At 42.1% G+C, this 22,596-nt stretch overlaps 3 protein-coding genes and 1 long non-coding RNA gene across 5 annotated transcripts; 3 read left to right on the top strand and 1 right to left on the bottom strand.

Moving 5' to 3' along the window:
- Positions 1-841: 841 nt before the first annotated feature.
- Positions 842-14,295, bottom strand: LOC137607358 (uncharacterized). Of its 2 annotated transcripts, XR_011037972.1 has the most exons (5): positions 13,840-14,295; positions 13,704-13,753; positions 9,678-9,893; positions 1,927-2,257; positions 842-976 (listed from the first exon to the last, which is right to left on the bottom strand). It is a non-coding gene; the product is annotated as an uncharacterized lncRNA (long non-coding RNA). The 2 variants fall into 2 exon arrangements; XR_011037971.1 differs by having other exon boundaries at positions 13,704-14,292.
- On the top strand, positions 5,314-9,116 carry LOC137607355 (elongation factor 1-alpha). Its single transcript, XM_068333058.1, has 8 exons — positions 5,314-5,454; positions 6,179-6,337; positions 7,072-7,251; positions 7,332-7,628; positions 7,717-7,867; positions 7,985-8,241; positions 8,322-8,556; positions 8,670-9,116. Exons 2-8 carry the CDS (start codon positions 6,194-6,196, stop codon positions 8,789-8,791), a joined length of 1,386 nt encoding a protein of 461 aa, XP_068189159.1. The 5' UTR covers positions 5,314-5,454; positions 6,179-6,193; the 3' UTR covers positions 8,792-9,116.
- LOC137607354 (elongation factor 1-alpha) lies at positions 9,254-15,969 on the top strand. The gene is made up of 8 exons (XM_068333056.1): positions 9,254-9,401; positions 10,180-10,332; positions 12,192-12,371; positions 12,452-12,748; positions 12,841-12,991; positions 14,328-14,584; positions 15,128-15,362; positions 15,611-15,969. Exons 2-8 carry the CDS (start codon positions 10,189-10,191, stop codon positions 15,733-15,735), a joined length of 1,389 nt encoding a protein of 462 aa, XP_068189157.1. The 5' UTR covers positions 9,254-9,401; positions 10,180-10,188; the 3' UTR covers positions 15,736-15,969.
- Positions 15,970-16,303: 334 nt separating this feature from the next.
- LOC137607356 (elongation factor 1-alpha-like) lies at positions 16,304-22,596 on the top strand. Its single transcript, XM_068333059.1, has 8 exons — positions 16,304-16,459; positions 16,867-17,019; positions 17,681-17,860; positions 18,218-18,514; positions 18,594-18,744; positions 20,172-20,428; positions 21,340-21,574; positions 22,295-22,596. Exons 2-8 carry the CDS (start codon positions 16,876-16,878, stop codon positions 22,402-22,404), a joined length of 1,374 nt encoding a protein of 457 aa, XP_068189160.1. The 5' UTR covers positions 16,304-16,459; positions 16,867-16,875; the 3' UTR covers positions 22,405-22,596.

Below are 22,596 nucleotides of genomic sequence, written 5' to 3'. Positions count from 1 at the left end.
ACGAGGACCAAAAACAGTGCACTTTACATTTAAAAATTCACCAAAAGCCTTATTTTGCTAATTCAACTATATGCAGTATTTTCTGCACTATAAGGCGCACCTACAAGCCTTTAATTTTCTGAAAAACCAACTGTGCACCTTATGATCCAGTGCTCCTTATGTGCTCATTTTGAAATAGGCTATTAATTGAAGGTGTGCCTTATAATCAGATGCGCCTTATAATCCAGTGCACCTTATATAGGAAAAAAAAAAAGTTTTAGAATTGGCCGTTCATTGAAGGTGTGCCATATAGTCCAGTAGTGTGGAAAATACTGTAGTAATAATAATAGTAATAATCATAATAATAATAAATATAATAGCACCTTCTACTGTCAGGGTTTTAATTAGTACAGGTTATATAATGTATTATTTTTGTTGTGTTATTAGTTGCATTTTTGAGACATAAAGAAGAAACTTTCGACTGCAGTTGGAACAGAGATAAAATGCACAATGACTGTAAGACTTCATGTTTTTAAGCAGATGCATTCATTTATTTGCATGCTTTGTGTTGTATGTGGAACATGATACAAAACAAATCAATTGTTTTTTACTGGGGAAAAATATAGACTGTGGTATCTGAGTCCTTTGTCCTTTTTTTAAAATTTTTTTTTACAATTTTAGTGGAAGAATCTGTCTGACTGGACTCTTGTGTTTGTCATAGTCTGATAGATTCTAGGTGGTGCAGCCTCACAACAAGGAGGTTGTGGGTTTGAGTGCATTCTGTTCCGAGTTTGTATGTTCTCCCCGTGTCTGTTTGGGTTCTCTGGCTTCCTCCCACCTCCAGGAACATGCAGCTTAGGTGAACTGGTCACACCAACTTGTCCGTAGGTGAATGGTTGTTTGTCTTGCATATGGCCCCACAATAAGTTGGTGACAAGTCCAGGGTGTACCCCGCTCTGTTGGGATAGGCTCCAGCATACCTGTGACCCGCAAGCAGCTGAAAATGGATCGATGATAGATTCCAGTCATTGTTTATCAACAGTTTGATTGACTGTGATATATGACAATTGATACATGTTTCTAACTGTTCAAACATTATCCTGGATACACACACTTAATTTTGTAATTCACAAAAGAGAAATTTAATTTTTCTGAATCCTTTCCTTGTTTGGTTCGATAATGGTCTATCAACCTGCTGGTCTTCAAATACATTCATTTCACTGTTTCACATTTGTATTCCACAAGAAGACCCTTAAAATGTCATAAAGTCAGGGTTGTATCCACATATGAGGTAGGATTGTTGCCAGAAATAACTTCAAATCAAAATGAGTGCGACAGAAACAGTCATATTTTCACTGGAGTGAAGTGACTGATCTTAGGTGTCCTGTGAGGTCTGTATTATAACCAGATTATCAACAGTATCCTGGAGTCCCACATTTACCTCAAGATATTTGGTCTTACTATTAATAGTAATATATTAATTTGGGAAGCTGGTATTTGAATGTACTATATGTTGTGAGGTCCAGTATATCTACGATGTTTGTGACTACTTCACTTGTTTGAATGTCGCTCCAAAAAGTGGAAAAGTCCTTTAAAATCCTTCACTTCCACAGTGAAGCCACAACATGGCATGAGTGAAACTGTGAGTCCACTGAAACACATTTTAATTAATGCAGTAACTGTTTGGTCGAAGGTTAATGTGCACGTGAGAAACAGCTGACCCACCCACGCTGGGTGTGAAAACAAATCCAGACTTAAGTTTGCACGTCGAGAGTGAAAACAGTGCTCACTTTGCAAGTGTGAACCTGATTTGTGAGTGGATGGGACAGCACTTCAGCTGTGAATGTGGCTGTATCTTTTAAATGTACATGATTTGCATTGACCGTTCCCTTGAATCAGATTCTAAATGTATAAAGTGGGCCTACATTGTTATTACAATTGACTCACCTGAAACTCAGGAACTTTCTAAATGTCCTTGTCAATCAGGATCAGGGGAATCCACATTTTTGGTTTGTGACCCCCTGAAATGTCTGTTTGTGACCATCATCATCAATCACATGTCCCATAAAGGTGGTAAGCCATTTTAATGTCCTCCCAGATCTGTGGCCACGATTTGATCGTCTCGGTTCGTTTGTCCACCGTTGTGATGTCTTCCATGCAGACGTTCAGGTCCATGATGGTTCCCCTCAGTCGAAGTTACGATGACTCCTGACTCTGAGCCCATACAACAATGAACTGCGAGCTGGGCCTCATGGACTTCACCTCACGGCTCCTGCAGCTGAACGACAGAATATTTCATTTTAATGGGTTTTTGAAGTGACTCATTCAGATGCATCATATTTTCAAGAGGGGTCTGACATGTCATTACATGGGTGGTTGACACAGAAGCATTTGGACAGCAGTCAGTCAGCAAGATGTGATGTAATAGTGTGAACACAAGTACTGTAATGACTTTCATGACTATTAAAAGTGCATCAAATAAGATGGTAAGATAACTGAAATAAATGGGAAAGCATCAAATATTATCCCTGAATTTACATCATGAAATACATGTGTGTCACAAAACAAAAAATCTCTGCAACGATCACCAGATCCATGGAAACAAGTTTACTGAAATTTGACGTAAAATGTTCAGATGTCTCCTGTTGCCATCGCCACCACTCATACTGGATGAGTCATTACTGATGCGCTGCCAAGGATTGACGATTGAATCAGCCTCCCTGCACATATACGCACACAAACACACATGCAGATATACGCAAACACACACACGCTGCCTCCCTCTTGTAGTTCATGCCTGAAATAAAAGGACAGCTGTTGTACGTTTGCTCTGTTCAGACATCAGATCAGTCAAGGTGATTGAGAGCGATGCCTTCACATGAGAGAATACTAGCTGTGACATTATTTTCTCTAGCTCAGCTGAGGACAGAGACACTTTTTTTTCAAACGCTGTTAAATCAGGCTCAGGATTTTAGTGGCTGTGTTAACTCTGCGGGGGCAGTGTAGTTTTTCTTTGCTCCATGATTTGTAGGCTGGCATAAAAAAAAAACAACTATTATCTCCACTGTCAATTTCATCCATTTATCCGGTTCAAAATGATCAGACAGGTTAAGTCTGATATAGATCTGATCCCTAGACGGAGGTGTTCATGACAATCTTTTAACATAGAGAATGTGTTAGTGGTGCCTGTCAATTGAGACCCCCGGGCTACGACTCACAGTTCAGACTCTAGACATACAGTATGCTTTCAAGTGAAGAAGCCGCCCTACATATTTATGACCTAAGACTGTGAACTCAAAACGGCTTCACATCAACCAGTCACCCCTTACTAAACACGGTTTTCAAAGAATGGAGGTTTGTTTTTTTTAAAGAACACTGAAAATTGTGAATGTCTGATGTCAAAATTGGAAGAAAAGAAAATGAGCTATATTTTATCTGACATTTAATATGAAACAGCAACATACTGGACTATGTTCTTTCCTCCTCCTCCTTCTCTTCCTCCTCCTAAGGGTGTGATGAGGCTTTCTATTTTCTTAGACAACCACCAAATGAAGCTCAGTTGTGTCTTTGTCATGTAGCATTAAATCACTTCATCATCATTCATTACAAGCCCTGAGGTCTATTAATAAAATGAGACACGACACTTGCTATATCTGTATCTGAAAAACATAGTTGTTTTTTTTAATGTAACACTAATTTTTAATTGTTTTAAAATGATACCTTGTTATTTTCCAGGTTTCATCCCATATTTCATGTTGTAACCCTCCCTTCCTACTGTGCCTACTTGTAGGCCATGATGTAACACTAATCTTGATGAAATAAAGGGAATATTGGCTATAATCAAGTAATTATTTGATGTAGTGTTAATTGTGTGTGTGTGTGTGTGCGTGCGTGCGTGCGTGCGTGCGTGTGTGAGTGTGTGAGTGTACCGGAATGCCAGCTGACTCAATACTGGAGCCAGGGATAGGGGAATAAACAGAATCACACGTCTTTATCCCTGAGTAGTACGACTTCAACAAAACTAAAGTTCATTCACTCATTAAAAGCTACTTTTAGTCAACACAATGCAGCCTAATGATGATGACAACATCACACTTAATTCAATCAGATAGTTGAAGATGTGTCTCCCGACTATGTGAATAACAATCAGACAGGTCGTCTGGAGAACAGTGTGAGTTCATCTGTTCAGCTCGTCTGGGCCGTTTGAATGCAAATCTTGTGCTAATTTGAGATCCCACCAAACTGAGGAGGCCTAACGTTAGCAGTGGGTGATGGGGAGGATATCCAGTGTGGACGAGTTGGGGATGGTCGTACACATAGAACACTAAGTTTGAATAATAAATTAATGATACATGATGACACTTGTGTAGGGAATGAGAACATGAATGAAATTTCCTTGTGATGATTGTGTAAATCCACCCTGGCAAACCCTGTGACCCTAACCCAGACTAATTCTTAAATCACAATGAAAAAATACTTACCCTGACCTACTTCTACTTGCAAAGGTCAAAGATCAAAGCTAGTGCTCTGACCTACTGTCATTAATCAAAGCAGTGGCTTTGATCTATGCTCTTACTCACACTGACATTATCCCTCGTCCATCTACATTATCCGGTTCCTGAGTGTGTGCAAAAGTTGAACTTTGACCATGACCTAGGTTTCTCAAGGTCAAGGTCATCATTTCATTTTCATCCCCTTTGCCGCCCGAGTAATATGCTCTTTGTTCCATCTTTCTGTCTGCAACGACTGCAAAGATTTTGGTGGACTATTGAACGGACGGATGAACAGACGGCTGGACGACCAGACGGCCGGACAAACAGACGGCCGGACAAATGGATGGACGAACACACGAACGCTGACAATTACACTACATCACCGCTTTGAAGCGGGATGTCATTATTTGTTCAGTGCGGCATGTTTTTGCATGCATTTTTTTCAAAAAATCCCTTCAGTATTCATTCAAGCATTCCATGACAAAAATGTATTGGCAACTTCTCTACAGTAACAGACCAGTCTTTCATGGTTAGATTTAAAAAATATTCGCATTCTTAATATATTTTCTGTTATAATTTGTCTTTATTTAGTCTCCATTCATTTTCACTAGTTTCATCCCTTTTATAATACTGTAATGGATACTGTTATACTGTTTTAGTAACCAGAACTGAATAAATGATGAATAAAGATGGAGAAAGTCTGACAGAGTTGCCTTAAAACTGATCAGCTCCCTATCTTTGTGGGTTATTGATCCTGTGTTCGTTGTGTTGATTGACAGCGTGCGTGACGCGGTGGCTTCATCCGGTAACGTGGTGACGTTTTTCACAGGAATGTGTGTGATTTGCGGGTCTGGGCCGAAGAGGGCGACGGGAAATCAGACCGCCTCCACTCGGTATAAAACCTCCCTGTCCACGGCTGCGCTTCCTCTTTCTGTCACCTGGCGAGGGGCAGCAGTGTCGGCCGAGAAAACCTGAAACACCGGTAAGTTTATCCGTCCTTCACCAGCCTGCCCTCAGGACATCATCTCACCGGATTATAATCGATGGGAGGATTTAATCGGGATTAGCATTCCAAGCTAAACACAACTTTTTGTGATTATGTAACGTTTACATCAGCAAACCTGTGGCTTTTTTTTCTTTTTTAATAAATACAACACTTTAGGTGGTTTTGGTTAGTTATCGATCCCTTGAATCCCTTTCAAGGTGATTTATTATGGTTTAAATTTAACTGGGTCGAAATGACGAAATAATAACGGGCCGGGATGAGATGGAAGGGAGACGGAACAAAGAGGGAGCTGCGAGGGCGGAGGGCAGATGATGCTCGGACGGCATCCCTCCTCTCCCCTCCGTGGAACTAAATATACCCTCCAGTGTCCAGAGTTCGGGTGGGAACAAGGGAGCAGCGGGTATTCGCCAGCCACGGTAACTTTATCCGACTTGGCTCCAGGAGTAACACGTGTCTGCGTGGCCCTTGGCCGAGTGCGGCCCGCTCGTCACCACTGCTAGCGGGCCAGCCCGACAGTTGTCCTCATGATTAAAGGGAATTTTGACGTCCAAACTTAAATTGAAATGTTCTTAACAATGGTATTTTTATAATGAGTGAGCCGGATAAGGGATGTCGTGATTTAACGGTACAGTTTGTGGTTTGCGGCTACACTGTCGGTGGTGCTAGCACCGTGAGCTAACGGGTGTGTGTCGTCTGACAGAAACCAACCGTTACAATGGGAAAGGAAAAGACCCACATCAACATCGTGGTCATTGGCCACGTCGACTCCGGGAAGTCCACGTCCACCGGTCACCTGATCTACAAATGTGGTGGAATCGACAAGAGAACCATCGAGAAGTTCGAGAAGGAAGCCGCTGAGGTGAGGCTTTATTTTATCTTTTCTGTAACCGTTAGCCAAGATGGCGGCGTCAGCGTGACCGCCGAGCGCTCCGCTGCCCAGCGCGAGCGTGTTCGGCTGGGTGTGCGCGCACGCGCATTGGGTGGAGCTTGGCGCGAGCGGCGCTCGGTGACTGAGCATTACAGCCAGTGAGAGGGCCCCGCAGTGGGAGAGGGCCCCGCAGTGGGAGAGGGCCCCGCAGTGGGAGAAGGCCCCGCAGTGGGAGAAGGCCCCGCAGTGGGAGAGGGCCCCGCAGTGGGAGAAGGCCCCGCAGTGGGAGAAGGCCCCGCAGTGGGAGAAGGCCCCGCAGTGGGAGAAGGCCCCGCAGTGGGAGAAGGCCCCAACATGACAGCTGAAAACTTATGTGGAAAAGTTACCAATCAGATTCCACACATTAGAACGAACTTTTAATGGATTGGTTGGAATTACTGAAAAGTTCCCCACCGTGGGAAAAATTAAGGATTATCTTATTCTACATGCTCACATGCAGATGTGACAGTTAAACTTCGTAATGTTTTAGTGTTGTTCATTTAGGAAAATAATTTGTCTCATAGTCTGGGGTTTTGTTTTGTTTTAAGTAACAGTGGTATTAAACTTGAATTTTACTCAATCTGATCTCCATTATGAATATTTTTTCAGAGGGAATTTGTAGGAGAGCTGTGACTTTGTGCTACATTCTACTTCCTGTTTTAATTTTACTTGCCTGACCTCCACAGATGGGCAAGGGCTCCTTCAAGTACGCCTGGGTTCTGGACAAACTGAAGGCAGAGCGTGAGCGTGGTATCACCATTGACATCGCTCTGTGGAAGTTTGAGACCTCCAAGTACTACGTGACCATCATTGATGCCCCTGGACACAGAGACTTCATCAAGAACATGATCACTGGTACCTCTCAGGTAAGGGCAAACCTTTAAGCTCTCCTCTGATCACTGATCTTGATGTTTGTTGTGTTAAAGTGTGTGTTCTCACTGTGTAGGCTGACTGCGCTGTCCTGATCGTTGCTGCTGGAGTTGGTGAGTTTGAGGCTGGTATCTCTAAGAACGGACAGACCCGTGAGCACGCCCTGCTTGCCTTCACCCTTGGTGTGAAGCAGCTCATTGTTGGAGTCAACAAGATGGACTCCACTGAGCCCCCTTACAGCCAGGCCCGTTTTGATGAAATCACCAAAGAAGTCAGCACCTACATCAAGAAGATTGGCTACAACCCTGCCGCGGTTGCCTTTGTCCCCATTTCTGGGTGGCACGGAGACAACATGATTGAGCCCAGCACTAATGTGAGAATCTTTTTTTTTTTTTTTGTAGAAAGTGTAAATGCGATATAAGAGGACAGGTACTGATGTCGATTTTCACATTTTTCTTTAGATGTCCTGGTTCAAGGGATGGAATGTTGAGCGCAAGGAGGGCAATGCTAGTGGAAAGACTCTGCTGGAAGCTCTTGATTCAATCCTCCCACCATCCCGCCCCACCGACAAGCCCCTCCGTCTGCCCCTGCAGGATGTCTACAAAATTGGCGGTGAGTTGTCCTGTAATGAATGATTGCTATAAGACAGGGGTTTATACCTTCTAACATCTTCGGTGTCTGAGCAAACATTTTTCCTTATGTTTTGCATTAATTTTGTGTTTCTGACAGGTATTGGAACTGTCCCTGTCGGCCGTGTGGAGACTGGGGTCTTGAAACCCGGTATGGTTGTCACCTTTGCTCCTCCTTGTCTGACCACTGAGGTGAAGTCCGTGGAGATGCACCACGAGTCTCTGCCCGAAGCTATGCCTGGTGACAACGTCGGCTTCAACATCAAGAACGTGTCTGTCAAAGAAATCCGTCGTGGATACGTGGCCGGCGACAGCAAGAACGATCCTCCTAAGGGAGCCGGAAGCTTCAACGCCCAGGTGTGTGTAGAAAACTTTGCTTGAATGGCTTGTCTTGGTCCATGTTTGGATTGGTATAGTAATGTAGAATGTGTCCACAGGTCATCATCCTGAACCACCCCGGCCAGATCAGCGCAGGTTATGCCCCTGTGCTGGATTGCCATACTTCTCATATTGCTTGCAAGTTCAGTGAGCTCATTGAGAAGATCGACCGTCGTTCTGGCAAGAAGCTTGAGGACCAGCCCAAATCTGTGAAGTCTGGAGATGCTGCCATTGTAAAGCTCCTCCCACAGAAGCCCATGGTTGTGGAGGCCTTTTCTAACTACCCTCCCCTTGGTATGTTTGGAACAAAATTAAATGCACTACTTGAGAAATTGTTAATTTGCAGCAAATGTAAGAGCAGTTGACCGACCTACTCACCCCCCATCTTTTTCTTGTTTTTATTCCAGGTCGTTTTGCAGTCCGTGACATGAGGCAGACTGTGGCTGTTGGTGTCATCAAGGCTGTAGAGTTCAAGGAAGTCAGTGGAAAAATGACCAAGGCTGCAGAAAAGGCCCAGAAGAAAAAATGAATGGACGTGCGTGGCATCAAGCAACGAGATGCGTGCCGGCAGCAGCGGGCCACCCCTTACACCCATCCCGAATCGTCATCTCTGAGGCAGAGTTCTGTACTCATGGACTGGCTTATGTTGATTAAAACCCATCGCAAAAGTTTTCGCAGGAAAAAGAACAACGTGGCATTGTTACTTCACCTGACTCGCATGACAGTACTTTTTCCCAGTTGAGATTTAAGTTGGAAAATGGTTTAGAACTGCATCGACATGTTTAAATGCCACATTTAATTGGAAAGAAAGCTGCTGGTAATTAATAAAATGTCTTTGAAAAAATGGAAAATAAGGCTTGTTCTGATCCTTTCCTGTTGCAGTTGGTGTGGGGTCTTTAGCTGTCAGACCAGAGACCAGGGCAGCTGTTCTTACCCATGCTATGGTGTCCTGTGCTCACTTGTCATAGAAGTTATGTCGTCCCAGCCAATGGCACCTCTTATTTTAGTCTGGCAGCAAGAAAAGCATTTCCAGCCCTCCCTCATCTCTGGTTCCGTATATATACTCTGGACAGATCACGTTCTGTCCTTTTTTCCTCTGGTCCAAATCAAAGGGACGTTAAGTTTGTTGCTGGGCACAGGTTGGTAAAAATATTTGAATTTGTGTGTTTGAAGGAGTTGATGTAGCTGGGGTAGTAGTTTGGATTCAATGGCTGGCCTTAATAAATGGGTTTTTTTAAAGGCGGTAATCAGAACTTTCTTCCAGCTTTCACAGCATGTTTTCTTAAATTATTCTGATGCCTGTTAATCGGTAAAAAGTGGGAAAAAAATAAATTCTCAAAGTGACGTGAATGAAGCACGTTTCTTATTACCTTAACATCCAGTAGGTTGTATATATATATATTATTAGACTTTACCTTGAAGAACGGGGTTAAATCCACCTCAGTCTGTCTCTGCCGTCGTGAACGCGCATCTCCGCCCTGAGGCTTCTCTGCGGCGCGGGGGCGCGCATCCCGCTTGGTAACATGGCGGCTCCTCGCTGCAACATGGAGGCCGGCCGGCCGGCGCTGCCGCGCGTGGCGGCGGCCACGACTTTCACTTCTTCCGGTCTCGTGTTGCAACATCGAATTTGGCTGGAAGGAAAACGAAAAGAGAAACTTTTAACTGCCGCCAGTGTGTGAGCGTTCCGCGTTGGTCACCGAAATAAAACCAACGTACCACGTGTCACTGAGTGGCCTGGGGGTGAATCAGCAGCACGGCCGGAGCCCGCCATTTAAATGTTGAATCGTGGTGTTTAGGCTCTGTTATACTTAAAGGCCGACATGAACTCAGAACTATTGACGTCATTGGTAGCCCGGTTTGCTCATAACGTCAATCTGAGATGTTTATTAAGTAACGTAAATTGTTGTTTATGCCCAGTAAATCAACATGGGAAAGGAGAAGATCCACATCAACATCGTGGTCATTGGCCACGTGGACTCTGGCAAGTCCACGACCACCGGCCACCTGATCTACAAGTGTGGAGGAATCGACAAGAGAACCATCGAGAAGTTCGAGAAGGAAGCCGCTGAGGTTGGTCCTAAAGTCACGTGAGACGCTGACGTCAGCAGCAGAGTTCAGTCCTGGACGTTATCTGAGCTCTGATTTCTGGGTTTAAACCGTCACCTACTGGTGAGAAACGTGTCCTGTCAGAATTACTCAGGTCCACAGTATGAGGCTCAGTTTAACACGTGGGCCTGATTCCCTTATTCCAAATAGCCTGGATTGTTTAATCTGAGCAGCCTGGATTATTTCTTCAAAACAGCCTGGTTTATTTATTCTGAAAAGCCTGGTTTAATTATTATGAACAACATTTTTCAATTATTCTAAACAGCCTGTTTTAATTATTCTGAACAGCCTGGTTTGGTTCCACTGGTTGAGGTCCAGTCAAGACACGTTGAACCTGAGGGTTTATGGAGTCTTACGGTGGCAATCTGCTCTGATCCACAGCAGGTTGATTATCTGACTGTTTGTCGTTAAACCAAAGCTCCGACACACTGACCTGAGAGAAGACAGGATTTCATTACCTATTAACGGACTCTTTTCAACCTCAATTAGTCAGAAAAGTAAAGCTTCAGGGAAATAATGTGCAATGAAATGACTGATCAATACAATTACACAAGTAGACCAATGTATGTGTTAAATTAAACTAGAGGTATGTAAGACATCATATGTCCACTAATATTTAATTTCTGTTTCAGTTGTCTTCAGTCGGTCAAGATTTTGTTTGTATACTTAATAAACGTGCAACAGACAGCTCTACGGTTTATAACAAACACAGCTCATCCTAGACTGCCTTTGGCTCTCGAGTTTCTAAACAATAGAATGAACTCACCATCACTTAGAACTCACTAAACTTGTTCACAAATAATCTCTTTGATCTTTATGGAACCGCCAAACCTTATTGATTAGTTAGGCTCATTCAAGTCAGGTTGGATTCCAATCCTGTACATGAAACAGTCATCTGTTTCAATATCTCAAGGCCTAAAATATCACACTTGACATGCAACCATCATTCATATTTACACAGAAAATAGCTGAGTAAGAAATATAAAAAACTCTTTAGTTTAAAACTAGACCACACCCAGAACACAAACATCCAATAAAGCAGCCCAGGTTCCCCATGAACTAAAACCAATTGTCCCACTAATATGAAAACCTATGAAGATCTAAAATATCTTGGTGTCATTGTCGGTTTTTAAGCTCCCAAAGACTAACAGTGTTCCAAAAATATCAGGTTTCTTCAGGCTGAAGGTCAGAAAGTTCTGAAGAATTTTCCATTAGCCCTGTAAAATTAAACATTCAGCACTAACTTGTAAATTGTCTAAGATTCTTGGGATGTGGATTTTATTACAATGATAAAGAATCCTTTAAATGATTCTGGATCCAGTTCCTTTTCCAGACCCCCACCAAATACCATCGGCTTGTTCCTCGGATGAAACCTTAACCTCTACAAAATGTTCATAACGTTAAAAGGAGTCCTTATATCTTACAAATTAAAAGTAAAAAAAGAAAATATTACCTCCTTGTCCAACATTTTTGGACAGCACAGTCTTTAGATTTAATCATCATCATGCATCAATTTCATTATTTCATGTCATGAAAATGTTTTGATCATTTTGCTATCAGACGTTTATGTTAAAGGATGAAGCAGTCTGGGATATTTCTCTCATAGCCATGTTAACCGTGTAGCTGTGGACAAGAGTCCAGGAGGACACACAGTTAGAGTTTTCTTAGTGATGTCCAAAAATTAGATTAAATCTGTTCCAAGTCCAGTTATAATTAACTTGAATTTTATCTAATCTGTCTATTGTGAAGAAACTTTCAGAGGATATTTGTAGGAGAGCCATGACTTTGTACTGTTTTAAATTATGCTTGCCTGACCTCCACAGATGGGCAAGGGCTCCTTCAAGTACGCCTGGGTTCTGGACAAACTGAAGGCAGAGCGTGAGCGTGGTATCACCATTGACATCGCTCTGTGGAAGTTTGAGACCTCCAAGTACTACGTGACCATCATTGATGCCCCTGGACACAGAGACTTCATCAAGAACATGATCACTGGTACCTCTCAGGTAAGGGCAAACCTTTAAGCTCTCCTCTGATCACTGATCTTGATGTTTGTTGTGTTAAAGTGTGTGTTCTCACTGTGTAGGCTGACTGCGCTGTCCTGATCGTTGCTGCTGGAGTTGGTGAGTTTGAGGCTGGTATCTCTAAGAACGGACAGACCCGTGAGCACGCCCTGCTGGCTTATACTCTGGGTGTGAAGCAGCTCATTGTTGGAGTCAACAAGATGGACTCCACTGAGCCCCCTTATAGCCAGAAGCGTTTTGAGGAGATAACAAAGGAAGTGAGTGCCTACATCAAGAAGATTGGCTACAACCCTGCCACGGTTGCCTTTGTCCCCATTTCTGGGTGGCACGGAGACAACATGCTGGAGGCCAGCGACAAGGTGTGAGACATCACATGCTGAAGTCAACAAAAGTTTCTCTCCCCTCTTTTCTTGTCCTATGACTTTGCTTCAATCTATATTGTCCATTTCAGATGTCTTGGTTCAAAGGATGGAAGATTGAGCGCAAGGAAGGCGCTGCCTCTGGAGTTACACTGCTGGAGGCGCTAGATTCCATCCTGCCCCCATCCCGGCCCACTGACAAGCCCCTGCGCCTGCCCCTGCAGGATGTCTATAAGATTGGCGGTAAGGATTATCAGGTCATATCGCTTTATAAAGCATTACATGAAGTAAACAAGTCACTACTCTACAAACGGATGTGCTGCTAGTCTGCAGACATTTTAACAAGCTCCTGCCCGACTGCACAGGAAACTCACAACAGAGCACCAGTTCAGCGTCAGGTGAACGTAACAGAAAGGACCAACAGGTTAATAAACCACTGAGAACACTGAGAATGAGCGGACTTTCATTTTTATGAACATCGTCAGATTTGTGCAAGGAAAGCATCACAAAAAATCATCACTCCCTCTGTAGTCTAGGAATATACATAGTAAAGCTTTATGTAGGACAAGCAAGCATACAGGAATTAAATTAAGTCTTGACAGTCCATCTGTTTATGCTTGTTGGACAGCTTAATATTTTTTTAAACGAGTTATAGCCTCCCTCTTGTTCTCGGTGATCACATATTTTGGTGTGAGGCTCAAACATTTCAAACACAGCAGAGACAGTCTGTGACTAACAGACTGGACTCCTCGTCTTTCGTAGCTGTGTTCTCTAGCTAACCTCAGCTGAGCTGTCATGCAGCTGCTCCCGGACCACCAAATGACAATCAACTCTTAATGTGTGTTAGTGTGTGTTAACAACAATCATAACAAAGTCTGTATAATATGTCATTACTTGTAACAAACGGCAAAAGCCTGCGATGTCACATATTAAGTCAGAAAATAGATTAATTCACCTGTCAGATGAAATGCAATGCCAGTCGTCATCCCTGTTTCGAAGGAGTTGCTGCAAATGTAGATGAACACATATAGGAGACTTTAAACCAAAGCACAGTTACAAAATAATAAATCCACGGAGGAACACTTGCTTACTTGATATCCTGAAAGAGACACCAACAACAGGAACAGCAGCTTTTAGTGAAACTGGAGGAGCGATTTATGAGTCACACCCAGCAAAGACCCAGCCCAACGAAAAACTGCTCAAGGGCAGATTACAAGAGACGCACCAGTTCATAAAACAAGTTCTGACAAGGCTAACAACGACAGGTATACCTGACCAAAGTTGCAACTATGTGCATGTTGGTGACGTGTAGCTTTATGAAGATTTACATTATTTGTTCAGAGACTGTTTAGAAAATTTCAAAGAAATGCCCCAGCTGAAAAGATGACAGAAAAACCTGACAAGATGTCTTTGAGCCCACTTTCCTCCAGTTTTTAATGCCTACAGGCCTTCATGAAGGTCTTTGTCTGAAATGACACATACACACACACGCAAAGTCTATCAAAATTTCTTGGATTTATTCTTGTTTTGAAGTCGATTTGAGATCCAACTAAACCGCATTTCGTTATTTGTCTCTCAGGAATTGGAACTGTCCCTGTCGGCCGTGTGGAGACTGGCCTTCTGAAACCTGGTATGGTTGTTACCTTTGCTCCCCCCAATCTGACCACTGAAGTCAAGTCCGTGGAGATGCACCACGAGTCTCTGTCCGAAGCGCTGCCTGGTGACAACGTCGGCTTCAATATCAAGAACGTGTCTGTCAAGGAGATCCGTCGTGGAAACGTAGCCGGCGACAGCAAGAACGATCCTCCGCTGGCATCTGACAACTTCACTGCTCAGGTGAGCATGTAGTTTATGTACTTTAGACTTTCAGACCATTTCTCCTTCATCAAATAGCAATTTTTCCTCGTGAATTTTCGCCTTTCCTTCCAGAAGAAACTTAATCCGAAATCACGAGCAATAATGTCAAGATTCTAAAAGTTCCCGTGTGACTTATACCATTGTACAAGTTTTCCATTTTAATATGGCAGCAGCCAGGAAGGGGAAAGCAGTCAGAACTAGAAATTAAAAAAAGAACCATTAGTTGTAAATATACTGTAAATTCCAACAATCTACAGTCTGTGTACAACTGAAGTTTTAGTAGATTAGTGTTTCTTTAAAAACTGACTGCTTTCCTCACACATATTTTATTTGTTTTGTACTTGCTAGTGAAAATTTATTCTTGACGTCAGAAACAATCGTTTGATGTTATCATGAATTCTCATCCCAAATATCTGGTTGAACAACTTAATTTTTTCTTATCCAGCAGCAACTAGCCCATATTCTTACAAAAAAACCGTAGATGTTGTAGTTTTACCTCCATCCACGTCTCTCCCTCCACAGGTCATCATCCTCAACCACCCCGGTCAGATCTCCCAGGGTTACGCTCCTGTGCTGGATTGCCACACAGCTCACATCGCCTGCAAATTCAGCGAGCTCAAGGAGAAGATTGACCGTCGCTCCGGCAAGAAGCTCGAGGATAATCCCAAGGCTCTCAAATCTGGAGATGCTGCCATCATCACCATGGTGCCTGGGAAACCTATGTGTGTTGAGAGCTTCTCCCAGTATCCACCACTCGGTAAGTTTAAAATCATTTTATCTGTAGGCATATTTGTTAGGCTTTATATACTCTTTCATGGCAGACATAACCACAGCGATAATGTATAACATCAGCGATGTCTCCACCTCAGTGGGTTTTTTTTCTGTTACAGTATGATTGTTGAGTCATTGATGTTCACTTGCTCGCTACTTGCACCTTAAAAGCAGACAAAATTCATGGTTTGACATTCTTCTGTTTCTCTTTTCTTTTCTATCGCTTATTCCCAGGTCGCTTTGCTGTACGAGACATGAGACAGACGGTGGCTGTCGGTGTCATCAAGTCGGTAGAGAAAAAGGCGCCGTCCGGCGGAAAGGTCACCAAGTCGGCACAAAAGGCCGACAAGAAGAAATGAATACTCGTGCAGGACGACCAACAAGAAGTTATGTCTCAGCAGCAGCGGGCCCCGTCCCTCCCCCACCACCCGACGCCATCTTCTCTGAGGCAGAGCTGTCTACTCAAAGACTGGCTTATGCTGATTAAAACCCATCGAAAAAGCTTCCGCAGGAAAGGAAGGCTTCTGCCTTTTAGAGGAAACTACTAAGTTGAAACCAAAACAATAAATACCTTATTCACCGTCAAATGAAAATGTTTCAGTTGTGTTTCATTACAAGCATTTATTTGCCCAAAAGCTAAAATACACCAACGGAGCACAATATGTCTCATGGCAATGAAGTGCAAAAACATAAATGATTTCTCAATTTCAGATCGTTTCTCATTTCCTTTCAATAATTTAATGACACTTTTCATATTGATGTGTGTTAACAAGGATTAAGTCTAGGTACAAAATATACGGCGAGTTAGCTGATAGAAGGGTGTCCTTTGAAAACTTAAAAAACTGGTTGACCAAGTAGACGTTTACGTATTCATGTAACCCGACAGGATTCTGTTACCTTTCATGGGTGGAGTTGTGCAACAAACACGCATTAGAGCTGGAGGCACCGAATCCTGTTCAGACAAGACGTGAAGTAGGAGGAGGCAAACGCGTTGTTCTACAGTACTTTTAGCCAAATACCACTGAGGTTACACGTAGATCAGGAGACGTCGACCCACCAGCACCTCTACAGCTCTTAAAGCAGGTGAGATAGTAAATTTCACTACGCTTCATTTTATATGTGAACACATTGCTGTTTTTAAAAAAAATGTTTCTACAGGAAATTCAGTTCATTTCATGCCACCATTATCAAATGGTTTTGATTACAACTTTGGTTTGTAATCACGTGTTAGTGTCCATCATGGATTCCATTGTATAGGGTGAATTATTTTCTGCTTTTCTAGCGAGATTATAATAGTTTTAACATTGTCGTTATGTTGGCAAAAATTTGTATCGTCTACTGATAGATAATGTTTTTTTCAAGCATTTTAAATTTAATGCTCATTCATATTTTTACTTAGGGTAAACCTTTAATTAAATTTTTAAAAAGTTTCATTTTTTACTAGCATAGTGAAAAATAAGGTTTTCATGGCAAGTGTTGTGTATATCCAGTGTATCAAAATGCCAAAGGAGAAGATCCACATCAACATCGTGGTCATTGGCCACGTGGACTCTGGCAAGTCCACGACCACCGGCCACCTGATCTACAAGTGTGGAGGAATCGACAAAAGAGCCATCGAGAAGTTTGAGAAGGAAGCCGCTGAGGTTGGTTTGGGAAGAAAGGCATCAATTTAAACAATTATTTTATGCATTTAACTTAACACAATGAGGCCTACAACGTGGCGTTACAGGTAATACAGGTGTGGAGCACAGGTGTGCCGGATGTACGCGCGCCAACGTTACTGATTTGGTCACTAGTGCCACCTATTGGTGGAATGTATCTATGGTCCTTCTCAAAGTCGTTACACAACATACTGTCTAAGTCTTAAAATCTATTTTTATTCAAGTCACATGATCTTATCTTATAAAAGTTAATTTAACAAGAAAAGGTGTAGAACCGAGATCAGTTAGTGAATTTATTATTTTGTTCATATCATATGTTGAATACTTGCTTAATAAAGAACTTAAAACATGAAACTGAAATATTTTCAGCAGCCTTCAAGGTAGCTGGATATTACAATATTTAAGACACACCAGGCGAACTCATCAATTCAGAAATGTGCAACATTTTTCACATTCTGGAGCAAAAGTAAATTGCAGTCTTCAGCACTATGTCAAAGAAGAAATTACAGTATACAATTGTAAAAATAAAATCTACATGATGCAAATATTTTTAGCTTAATAATAAAAATGTGTTTTGCTCAACTGTAATCACTGATTCACATGTCTTTTTATTCTCTCTTTCTTGCTATTTTGCCCTCCAAAGATGGGCAAGGGTTCCTTCAAGTACGCCTGGGTTCTGGACAAACTGAAGGCAGAGCGTGAGCGTGGTATCACCATTGACATTGCTCTGTGGAAGTTTGAGACCACCAAGTACTACATAACTGTCATTGATGCCCCTGGACACAGAGACTTCATCAAGAACATGATCACTGGTACCTCTCAGGTAAAGGCAAACCTTTATATCTTTTTCCACTGTCTAATCACATTCAGGTCAAGGTGTAAGTTTTTCATTTATACTATCACCATGGTTAGGTATGAGATATTTCAATGGTTTTCTATGATTATCATCCTATGAACAATGTTGTAAGAAGTCCTAAGAAGTCACTTGATAATTTTTTTGCATTGAGTTTTAACAAAACTCAAATGGCAAATGCATGTGCATGCCAAATACTGGGTTTGAATCATCCCCAAGATCTATAACTACCCACTTAATTTCACTGTACTTTGTATTCTTGAAAAAAACAAATTAAAAAAAATCATTCAAATATGCAAAAATCTAAAATCATTTCACACTTTGTAGGCTGACTGTGCTGTCCTAATTGTTGCTGCTGGAACTGGTGAGTTTGAGGCTGGTATCTCTAAGAATGGACAGACCCGTGAGCACGCCCTGCTGGCTTATACTCTGGGTGTGAAGCAGCTCATTGTTGGAATCAACAAGATGGACTCCACCGAGCCCCCTTACAGCCAGGCCCGTTATGAAGAAATCTCCAAAGAAGTCGGCACCTACATCAAGAAGATCGGCTACAACCCAAAAGCTGTGGCTTTTATCCCCATTTCCGGATGGCATGGAGACAACATGCTGGAGCCCAGCAGTAAGGTCAGGATATTCCCAACATGTGTAAATCTGATAAGAAAACATGTGCAGTACTGATGTCCCACTTTGAATATTTCTGTAGATGGTTTGGTTCAAGGGATGGAGTATTGAGCGCAAGGAGGGCAATGCTAGTGGAAAGACTCTGTTTGAGGGTCTTGATTCCATCCTTCCACCTGAACGCCCAGTTAAAAAGCCCCTCCGTCTGCCCCTGCAGGATGTCTATAAAATTGGCGGTAAGAATCATTAACTACTATACATTCACCTTATGTGATATGACTATGATTGTACAACAAAAAATATTATTGAAGTGCACAGAATCTGACATGTCTAGAAATATCAGCTCCTTTTTTTAGCCCACACATTGTGGGTATATTTATATTAGAGCTGATTGCAGTATAATTATTCCATATGGGGGGGGGGGTCTATCTGTTACATACATATACATACATACATATACATAGATACATACACATACATACATACATACATACATATCTGTTACACCGACTATTTAAAAGTCTACTCTCTGGGAGGCGGTACAGAGCCCTCCTCTCAAAAACCACCAGACTAAAGAACAGTTTCTTCCTCCAAGCCATAAGACACTTGAACAATAAATGTTAAATTATTTGTCTCCAGTCCTTGCAACCTGTTTACATATGCACTCAGCACTTGTACATTGTGTCCCCCCCCCACCTACTGCGTTTTGCGTCTTGTGTTTTGTATTTAGTATAGTTATTTATTGTATTTGGAATAGTTAAATTTAATGTATGAATGTACAGTTTGAGACACCACCTGCTGGGAACAAATTCCTTGTCTGTTTTTCAACAAACAATGGCAAATAAAACTGATTCTGATTCTGATTCTCATACTGGGAATTTATATTGGGACAAGCGCTGAGTGTCATGACATATGGGTTAATAGCTATGTGTTTAAATTGAATTGTGTGTTTAAGTAAACTTAAACTGCAGAGTACTTTATCATTACAAGTCAAAATTTATTTTTAGAATCATGATTTAGACAAAAAGAGAATTGTGTGATATTTTAACATAGTTTTTATGTCAGGGATATATACTGTAGTTGTAAGTGCATAAACTAAACGTCATACATACATTAATCATGATTAGCAGTTGTGCATTTTGACATGTAGAACTTTCTACAAACATTTTCTTTTCTTGATTTTTGGTCATCCCATCTGGATTTTCTCATGTCACCATACTTGAAGCACTAATTTAAATACGATTAATATGTAATAGAATTTGATACTTTTTTAACATTCGGAGTTCTCTGTGAAAATAGGATTTTAAAGTAACTCTTTTGATGATTTCTTCGTCCATTTTTCTGACACGCACACGCACGCACGCACGCACGCACAAACACACACACACACACACACACAGGTGGGACATGTTTCATGGAAAAAGTCATCAAATTTCGGAGTTACTCATGAAAAAATAGCAGTTAAAATGATTACAATACCAATTTGATACCCAAATGTGGAAGGAGGTTTTCATGATCCAAGGGTCTTATTAAGAAGATCAAATCATGACTGCTTTTGGTCGAACAATTATTATTGGGAAACTAGCATGTAGTTGTTGGAGGGTTGCGCTGTTTCCATGTTGTCTGTTTCAGAAAGTGTAATATGCCTCCTTCCCTCTGTCAGGTATTGGAACTGTCCCTGTCGGTCGTGTAGAGACTGGTATCTTGAAGCCTGGTACGATTGTGACCTTTGCCCCCCTCAATCTGACCACTGAGGTAAAGTCCGTGGAGATGCACCACGAGTCTCTGCCCGAAGCTCTGCCTGGTGACAACGTCGGCTTCAACGTCAAGAACGTGTCTGTCAAGGAGATCCGTCGTGGATACGTGGCCGGCGACAGCAAGAACGATCCTCCTAAAGGAACTGGTAGCTTCAAAGCCCAGGTGTGTGTAGTGAACTTAGTCTGAATGGCTTGTTTTTGGTGTTCTTTAGCAGCTGCAAACTTTTCTGTGCAGGTGAGGAATGAGTGGGTAGAAGAAAGCTGGCCCCTTTTAGTATTTTTTTAGTCCTGCTGTATTTAAACATTCTTCTTATGCTGACTTTGCGGACACAAACATCAGTATACAGTATGTCTGTACAATGGGCAAAGACATTAAGATTTAAAGAAAAGAGGGGAACTGTTGCTGGATTTGACAAGTGACTCTGTCTTTACAATTTAATTTTGAAAGTAAACATGTTCAAAAGTATACAGTACAGTATAACACGGACACACGCACGCACACACACACACGCACGCACGCAGGCGCGCGCACACACACACACACACACACAGCTGTCTTAATTCTGGAGATATCTTCCCTTCTTATAGTGCTCTGTCTTTATGCTGTATGGATGAGGTGTACAGTTATAAATCTAATTTCTTTTATAAAGAAGCATTTTATTGAGATAATTTATTCCCTCATTTGGGGGAAAGATGTACTGGTGTGGACCGTTCCATCTTACTGTCCTTCTATCTGTATGTCTGACTGACTGTCTATCTGTTGGTATGTCTGTGGTCTATCTGTCTGTCTCTTGGTCTATCTCTCTGTCCGACTGTCTGTCTATATGGGTATCTGTCTGTCTCTTGGTCTATCTGTCTGTGTGTTTCTCTGTCTGTCTGTTGGTCTACCTGTCTGTCTGTCTGTCTGTCTGTCTGTCTGTCTGTCTGTCTGTCTGTCTGTCTGTCTGTCTGTCTGTCTGTCTGTCTGTCTGTCTGTCTGTCTGTCTGTCTGTCTGACTGTCTGACTCTCTGTTGGTCTGTCTGTCTGTCGGACTGTCTGTCTAGGCATATTACTAAATCAGAATCCATCTCCAGGTCATCGTCTTGAACCACCCCGGTAACATAAGTTCAGGTTATGCTCCTGTGCTGGATTGCCATACTGCTCACATTGCTTGCAAATTCGCCGAGCTTGATGAGAAGATTGATCGTCGCTCTGGCAAGAAGATTGAGGATAATCCCAAGTCTATCAAGACTGGCGATGCTGCCATTGTGAATATGATACCTTCAAAGCCAATGTGCGTTGAGTCCTTCTCTGAGTACCCTCCACTAGGTGAGTAAAACACTCCTTTCATTTCCACACTTTTTTAGATTCCAAACCTCCTGTTGGTGGTGACATAATGGGTCCATGGAACACTCGATGGATGGATGGATGAATCGATCAGTGAATCAATCAGTCAATCAATCAATCTAGCGTGTATTTTGCCCCACATTTATTCTACAGATACACCAGTGACACCAGTGGACATCATGGGGTTGATCCATGATGTCCACTGGAGAATATATATATTCTCCATATATATAATGATATATGGAGAATATGAACAATTTCTGTTTCTAGCTGATATCTCCTACAAAAATTACGTACACTTTTAGAATAGAATAGAATACAACTTCATTAAGTTCAACTAATTTTGCAGCTTGAGAATACAAAAAAGAATGAGGTATACTTTATAAACAATAAGGTAAGACGGGTAAACAATACGAGACAACGTGGTGCATATAACGTATACAGTATATATACTGGGCTAGGCTCGGGCACCCTGCGACCCGTGGCAGCTGACAGAGCGGATGTGGAAAATGAATGTATGAATGAAACTATGAAAGAAACTATTCCATTAAGCAGCAGGTCAGCAGGCTCTCTCTTTTCAACAAATAGAAGTTTGTGAGCAGGGGGGTGAGCCTAATGTTCCTTAAAGATGGAAAGGGTACCCTTTAATCCTGTCTTTTTCACTGTCTGTCATGTTCTTTCTTTTCCATCTCCTTCTCACAGGGCGTTTTGCTGTGCGTGACATGAAGCAGACCGTAGCCGTGGGTGTAATCAAATCAGTAGAAAAGGTTGAAGGCAAGGGAAAGATGACCAAATCTGCCATGAAGAAATGAATTTTTATGCTGGATGGCAAACCAAAAGTCATGTGCCATCAACTACCAAGTCTTCCTCTCAACGCTGTAATCCATCTTTTGTTAATGAAAATCCATCGGAAAAGTCTCCGCCGGAAAGGAAGGCCTGTGTGTTTTAGGGGAAAATACTCTATGAGAATTAAGTTGAAACCAATTGAATAAAAATTTTAAATC

The sequence above is a fragment of the Antennarius striatus genome, chromosome 14, assembly GCF_040054535.1.
Source record: "Antennarius striatus isolate MH-2024 chromosome 14, ASM4005453v1, whole genome shotgun sequence".
NCBI lineage: Eukaryota > Metazoa > Chordata > Actinopteri > Lophiiformes > Antennariidae > Antennarius > Antennarius striatus.
Note: the sequence above shows the minus strand (reverse complement) of the source record. Positions and strands in the feature narration are given on the sequence as shown.

Coding starts and splice junctions, on each gene's coding strand:
- LOC137607355 (XM_068333058.1), top strand. CDS start 6,194: ATGGGAAAGGAAAAGACCCACATCAACATCGTGGTCATTGGCCACGTC. Junction 6,338..7,071: donor TCGAGAAGGAAGCCGCTGAG/GTGAGGCTTTAT, acceptor TGACCTCCACAG/ATGGGCAAGGGCTCCTTCAA. Junction 8,242..8,321: donor CCGGAAGCTTCAACGCCCAG/GTGTGTGTAGAA, acceptor ATGTGTCCACAG/GTCATCATCCTGAACCACCC.
- LOC137607354 (XM_068333056.1), top strand. CDS start 10,189: ATGGGAAAGGAGAAGATCCACATCAACATCGTGGTCATTGGCCACGTG. Junction 12,992..14,327: donor GGATGTCTATAAGATTGGCG/GTAAGGATTATC, acceptor TTTGTCTCTCAG/GAATTGGAACTGTCCCTGTC. Junction 14,585..15,127: donor CTGACAACTTCACTGCTCAG/GTGAGCATGTAG, acceptor CTCCCTCCACAG/GTCATCATCCTCAACCACCC.
- LOC137607356 (XM_068333059.1), top strand. CDS start 16,876: ATGCCAAAGGAGAAGATCCACATCAACATCGTGGTCATTGGCCACGTG. Junction 18,745..20,171: donor GGATGTCTATAAAATTGGCG/GTAAGAATCATT, acceptor TCCCTCTGTCAG/GTATTGGAACTGTCCCTGTC. Junction 21,575..22,294: donor CTCTGAGTACCCTCCACTAG/GTGAGTAAAACA, acceptor TCCTTCTCACAG/GGCGTTTTGCTGTGCGTGAC.